The sequence below is a fragment of the Pecten maximus genome, chromosome 3 (genome assembly GCF_902652985.1).
Source record: "Pecten maximus chromosome 3, xPecMax1.1, whole genome shotgun sequence".
NCBI classification, from domain to species: domain Eukaryota; kingdom Metazoa; phylum Mollusca; class Bivalvia; order Pectinida; family Pectinidae; genus Pecten; species Pecten maximus.
Genome location: NC_047017.1, coordinates 37,504,260 through 37,511,173, shown reverse-complemented (window position 1 = coordinate 37,511,173; position 6,914 = coordinate 37,504,260). Strand labels below are relative to the sequence as shown.

At 38.4% G+C, this 6,914-nt stretch overlaps 1 protein-coding gene across 1 annotated transcript; it reads right to left on the bottom strand.

Annotated features, from left to right (window-relative positions):
- Positions 1-3,943: 3,943 nt before the first annotated feature.
- LOC117322743 (protein mab-21-like 3) lies at positions 3,944-5,068 on the bottom strand. The gene has a single exon (XM_033877681.1). It carries the CDS (start codon positions 5,066-5,068, stop codon positions 3,944-3,946), a length of 1,125 nt encoding a protein of 374 aa, XP_033733572.1.
- Between the last annotated feature and the right edge of the window lie 1,846 nt (positions 5,069-6,914).

Here is a 6,914-nt window from a genome sequence, read left to right as displayed (position 1 = left end):
ACACAAACAGAAATATTCTGGAGACATCGATCGACCAAGCCATATATAATCACGGACGAAGTTTATAAAGTATGCGAAACCGTCACAGGCTCGCCTTTTTTAGCAGTGAAAACGTAAACAACCATCCTTCGTCTCCAATCGCGTCATTAATGTGCATTAGCCTGAGAAAATCGCGAACTCTTCGCTGAAATCAACACCGTACAACGATTTGTTTTACTGAACATGCGAAAATAAGTTGATCAGAACTAGATAAGCAAACGATATCTCTCTCTGAGATCTGATTGAAAAAAAAAATTCTTGTATCTCTCGCCATATTCACGCTTCTCTCCAGAGTGTGTCGCCGCGTCGCATGATGCAAGGGAACGCAAGTCCTGTGCCCTCCATGTCCGTCAACCTTCTCCACAGTGTCGCTAAGAAGTGGCAATTCGGTGTTTATGTCGTTTATTCTGTTTGACTTTCAAATCAAGAATTCATTTGTGAGACTGGAACGGGAAATACCATTGGTCATGTCAGCATATCTAGATATGGCATACATTACTTGTTCAAATGCCAATTACTGTACTAAATACATAACTACATGTAACTAGATAAATATCTAAACGTAGAAGATAAGATAAAGTGTTCCTTTCGGAGTTAAGTCTCAATAATATTACGTCACAGTGTTTAACAATAAAGGGATATACATTCGATTTTGATCTTTCGCCAACAAGGGACATTGTATAATTGGATCATTGTTTCATTGCATTATTGTGACATTGGGTCGTTGGATCATTGCATCATTGTATCATTGGTTCATTGTTTCATTGCATCATTGTATCATTGGATCATTGCATCATTGTATCATTGGGTCGTTGGATCATTGCATCATTCGGTCGTTTGATCATTGCATCATTCGGTCGTTGGATCATTGCATCATTCGGTCGTTGGATCATTGCATCATTCGGTCGTTGGAACATTGGATCATTGAATCATTGGGTCGTTGGATCATTGCATCACTGGAGGATCATTGAATCGTTGGATCATTATGCTAGACAGTATTTACCACGACGACCTTGACCTTTCACCATATTCCCTACACATTATATTATTGTGAAACAATTGCTATTAATTTCAACAAATTGGTTTCATTATCTCGTGTTAGGATCAATGTTTGTGGAAGCGGAAGTTGAAAAATCGTGCTATTGACCATGGTTCTTGACAATACAGCAAGGTGGTGTTGCACAACCAGAATAAAAGCGGAACCATCGTACGACAGTATTTGTAAGAAGACACACCCACAGTCAGAACGTTAGAAACCGACAATATTTAATTGATATAAAAATAAAGGAAATATTGCACAACTAGCATCAAAAGAAATATGCAAAATCTAATACAATGAGTGTTGGTTGACATCAGACGAAAGGCGACGTGAAAAACATATTTATTAAAGATGCTTTGATAAAATAATAAACTTTTTCTGAGAGAAAGTGCGGGTCAAGTTACCCTCGAGTTTGACTGGATTTGTATGACGGGCGTCGTCGTGACGTAGATTTGTATGACGGGCGCAGTCGTGACCTAGATTTGTATGGCGGGTGTCGCCGTGACCTAGATTTGTATGACGGGCGTCGTCGTGACCTAAATTTGTATGACAGGCGTCGTTGTGACCTAGATTTGTATGACGGGTGTCGCCGGGACCTAGATTTGTATGACGGGCGTCGTCGATGAAGCAGAAGACGCTTACCCTTTCTGAACACACGGTGTCTTTTCGTGTGTTTTTTCAAGGTTATCAAGGAAAATCTATACCATTGTTAGTATTTCCGCTCGTCTTATCTATTTCCAGTTAGAATTACGCTTTCGTTATGCCTTTTTTGTCGGTTTTTGAAAAGTCTCTTCAGTATTTCCCGAGTACTAGACTGAAAAGAAAGTTCTGTTGGTGATCTGTTACAGTTGTAGGATGGTACATGTCAGTGTCTTTTTTAACGACATACATTATGTGATTTTAGATAAAGGATATGGCATGATATCTATCGGACTCACAAATCTCGTGATTTACAATTGTACTATGAGACAAAGGAGTATTTATCGGACTTGCACATCTCGTCATTAACAGTTGTACCATGGGACAAAGGGGTATTTATCGGCCTCACAAATCTCGTGATTTACAGTTGTAGAGTGAGACAAAGGGGTATTTATCGGACTCACACATCTCGTGATTTACAGTTATACCATGAGACAAAGGGGTATTTATCGGCCTCACAAATCTCGTGATTTACAGTTGTACAACGAGACAAATGGGTATTTATCGGACTCACACATCTCGTGAATTACAGTTGTACCATGAGACAAAGGGGTATTTATCGGCCTCACAAATCTCGTGATTTACAGTTGTAGAGTGAGACAAAGGGACATCTATCGGACTCACACATCTCGTGATTTACAGTTGTAGAGTGAGACAAAGGGGTATCGATCGGACTCACACATCTCGTGAATTACAGTTGTACCATGAGACAAAGGGGTATTTATCGGCCTCACAAATCTCGTGATTTACAGTTGTAGAGTGAGACAAAGGGACATCTATCGGACTCACACATCTCGTGATTTACAGTTGTAGAGTGAGACAAAGGGGTATCGATCGGACTCACACATCTCGTGATTTACAGTTGTAGAGTGAGACAAAGGGACATCTATCGGACTCACACATCTCGTGATTTACAGTTGTAGAGTGAGACAAAGGGGTATCGATCGGACTCACACATCTCGTGATTTACAGTTGTAGAGTGAGACAAAGGGGTATCGATCGGACTCACACATCTCGTGATTTACAGTTGTAGAGTGAGACAAAGGGGTATCGATCGGACTCACACATCTCGTGATTTACAGTTGTAGAGTGAGACAAAGGGGTATCGATCGGACTCACACATCTCGTGATTTACAGTCGTAGAATGGGTCATGGCAGTATATATTTTTAACTTCGTACATCTAACCATTCATAGTAAAAGTACTGGACATTCCAGCACCTTTTTTCAGTACATACAGCTCACGATTCTGTTATAGAGTAAGACATAACCGCTTAGTAAAGGCGAGACGATAACTTATACCATAAAGTTCTATTCTCTTTCTTATGTAATTATAGACGTGATAGAATAACATACATTTGTATATGGTATATTAAAACACGTATATTGAACTGGAGATAATATACTGAAACAAAGCACTAAAGTAAAACAGTTGATCATTTAAAGAGATATAATTTATTCAGATAAGGAATCGATAATGACATTGAAACATCAAGTACAAATGTAATACAGAATGAAATCTGGTCAACCAGGACTCAACCTCTATATTAAGATTATCTTCTGATTTTCTTATCATATATGACATAATTTTCAAATTAAAAATACAAAATATGTTAAAATGATATTAGATGTGCAGTTACTAGTATATTCATATTATATGTACATCAAATAAAACATATATACAGCTAATATACCGAAATAACCGTTGTCATGATAACGTATAACAATGTAGAAAGCCGACCTTGTTATAGGTGCATATTAATTATCATGAAGCCTATATATTGTTACAATGTATAGATTAATATGACTACAATAATACATCACTTCATCATCTGTATCTGTATTTTGGTTCAAAAACATATGATGCAGAAGTTAAATTAACAATACTGTAAGTTACTTTATCTTCGCTTATATTCTACTTCGCAAAATATATGTACAGTGTAATTGTAGGATTCGTTCGCCAACGTTTAAATAGCTTTTGAAAGAGCTATATATATTCTATTATAAATATCAGTTACCAAACTACGGTAGCTATTTCAATATATTTTAACTTTCGATCGAGTCTGATCGTAATTGAGTCGATTGGTTGATAAAAACGTAGTTAAAATACTTTGTATTAAATTTCATTTCTGGGAAAAAAACATGTACAACGCCCATGGGTATTACACCTACAAATATTTCTCTGGCTGGTCAACAAATGACTTGATATTTTTTGCTACCTGCTGCAGTACGTCTTTATCCTTGCTGGAGAGCAGATTGACCCCGGTATGGAAGTACAGCGGAAGATTTCCCCTCTGGAGATAACCCAACAAACGGTATGTCATTGCCCTCACCCGTTTGGCCAGAAGTTCCTGCTGCCATTCGGCATCAAATGGGTGATCCTCACACTCCCAGAACAGCACGTTCTTCAGGTGGTATGATGTAAGGACTTTCTTTAATCCAGGTGGACACCATACTTCGTCTTTTAGTCGTTTCATGATCCGCTGGCTTTTCTTTCTACATGTTCCTCCAATGTCAAGTCCTTCCAATAACTCCTTTTCGCAGGCAGCGAACGACAGTGTCCAATAAAATGGCGCCTTTGCTATTTCATTCACGCCAATTTTAGCTATGGTCGACTTCTTCTGTCGTGATGGCCACTGACTATTTGGTCTAGGCCAATTGAACTCTGGTTTGAATTCTAATTGACCTTCGATCATCGGGCACAGATCAATGCTGATTGGATATGGAATGTCTGGGAACTGCACAGAAAGTGTGGTAGCAGGAGAAGCTGATATTCTGTCGGTTGTTATCATATTTCTGAATTTCGGCTGATTAACAGCTTCACCGACAAGTGATTTGAATCTTCTTTTGACCTTGATTGGAACTATGTCATTGTCAAATGTCATGCTCGACACTCCGTCTTCAAGTCCATCAGCCTCCCATTTCTTCTTTATGGAACCGATTTCAATAAAATACTGACCAACAGGAGGACTCGGTAATGCGTATCCATTTTTCCCAACCACTTGATCTCTGGTGTCGTTAAATCCGTAGTATCTCGTCTTTCCAGGTCCCCATATCAGCTTACCGACATCAACGATGACATTGTAGTCAAATTCGTCTGCCTTCTCCACCTTCAGGTGCGTATCATAACTGCCCATCCTCAGTGGTTGTATCAGAAAACGTTTGTCTCGTGCATTTACGTATCTCAATATCTCATTGACAAGAGGAAGCACTTCCTTGACATTCCTTTTTGTTTCGTTTCTCTTCATCAACACCTTTTCATCACAGTAACAGTTGAGGGCATTGTTATCCATTTTTCAGTTGTATAGAACTATAAACCAACATACACAGGCGATTTCTACATAAGACTGGCGCATTTCCGTTCTTACATTCTATTTTAAAGTCACAACTCATGATTTTGCCTACACTAAATATACAATCTATTGCATAACAATGTGATAAAGCTTCCCTGTTTATCATTATCAGGTGTATCACGTGAATGGCTAATTTTGGACTGGAAACTCCGATGTATTTTTCAAATCTTACCTCATGCTTCTAGAACATTGAAAACAAACCTTGACACGAAGCAGTCACGTGACATTTGTCGCACAGAGGTTCTGAGTAATTCTGGCCATAACAACATTCGGTTTCCCTTTGTTGAGTTTTTTAATGCGGTGTGTTTTGGAACATGTGCTCTTTTGTTTTGTGTCATTCCATCAATACATACAAAATGTAACAAACTGTTTAGTACCAAGGTGGACTACAGCTTTGATTTTGAAAATACTGTCTGTCCCAATCATTTAAGCACTTGATTGCCATCGTTCACCTGATCAGAAACAAATCGGCTACACGTTATTTAAAGTTTCTCCTTAAATGGCGTCAGCCTAAAAGAAAACGGTTCTTCTGATGACTGATACTGGAATTTGATGACAATGCTAACAATGTATAGGTAATGCGCCGTGACAGCCTCTTACTGCGTGATACGAACTGTTAAAGGTTTACCAAGCTGTTAAATAGGCATAGCTTGTGGTACAGACTTCCGTGGATGCTCCACATAATCTAATAGTTTAGAGATAACATTTGTTGTGTTAGTTTTCGTGGTTCGTTATCAGTCACGAAAAAGAAAAAGATGTAAAACATAATTACTATACATTTTCTTGGTCATCATCATGGTGTTCATACACAGTAGCGGTGACAATGTCATAAACAATATCTCTCGTCTTCCATTTTGAAATCACATTGATGACATTTTCAAATGAATCCTCAAAATGTATCTCCACTGACTGTCATACATGTATCTTCCATGATATTTGAGAAGAAATTTTCGTTTTTTTTTTTTTTTAATTAGATGATCAATCCATTCACTGGTTTTAAAGATCATTGACATTGCACAAATACAACACATAGTCGACGTTACGGTTTTTTTTTGTATTTTTTTTTTTAGTTTCTGTAACGTCATACAATTTGTTGTGAATGGATAGATTTTCAAATGTAAGACTTGGCAATAAATGCATATGTTAACCTGTCAAACCTAGTGGAAAGAGTTATATAAACGCTATAATTACTGCGATAAACGTCTTTCACTTCTATTCATTTCCGTTTCGGCAAATACCTCAATCCAAACAAACACCGTCGCCAGCTCCCGCTATTCTCCCTCATTACTCCTTCCCCAATTTTTTCGCTATTTCATGGCTTTGACACAGAAAACAGACAAATAACACAAACAGAAATATTCTGGGGACATCGACCAAGCCATATATATCACAGACGAAGTTAATAAAGTATGGGAAACCGTCACAGGCTCGCCGTTTTTAGCAGTGAAAACGTAAACAACCATCCTTCGTCTTCAATCGCGTCATTAACGTGTATTAGCCTGAGAAAATCGCGAACTCTTCGCTGAAATCAACACTGTACAACGATTTGTTTTAACTGAACGTGCGAAAATAAATTGATCAGAACTAGACAAGCAAACGATATCTCTCTCTGAGATCTGATTGAAAAAAAGTTCTTGCTTGTATCTCTCGCCATATTCACGCTTCTCTCCAGAGTGTGTCGCCGCGTCGCATGATGCAAGGGAACGCACGTCCTGTGCCCTCCATGTCCGTCAACCTTCTCCACGGTGTAGCTAAGAGGTGACAATACGGTGTTTATGACGTTTAT

Coding starts and splice junctions, on each gene's coding strand:
- LOC117322743 (XM_033877681.1), bottom strand. CDS start 5,068: ATGGATAACAATGCCCTCAACTGTTACTGTGATGAAAAGGTGTTGATG.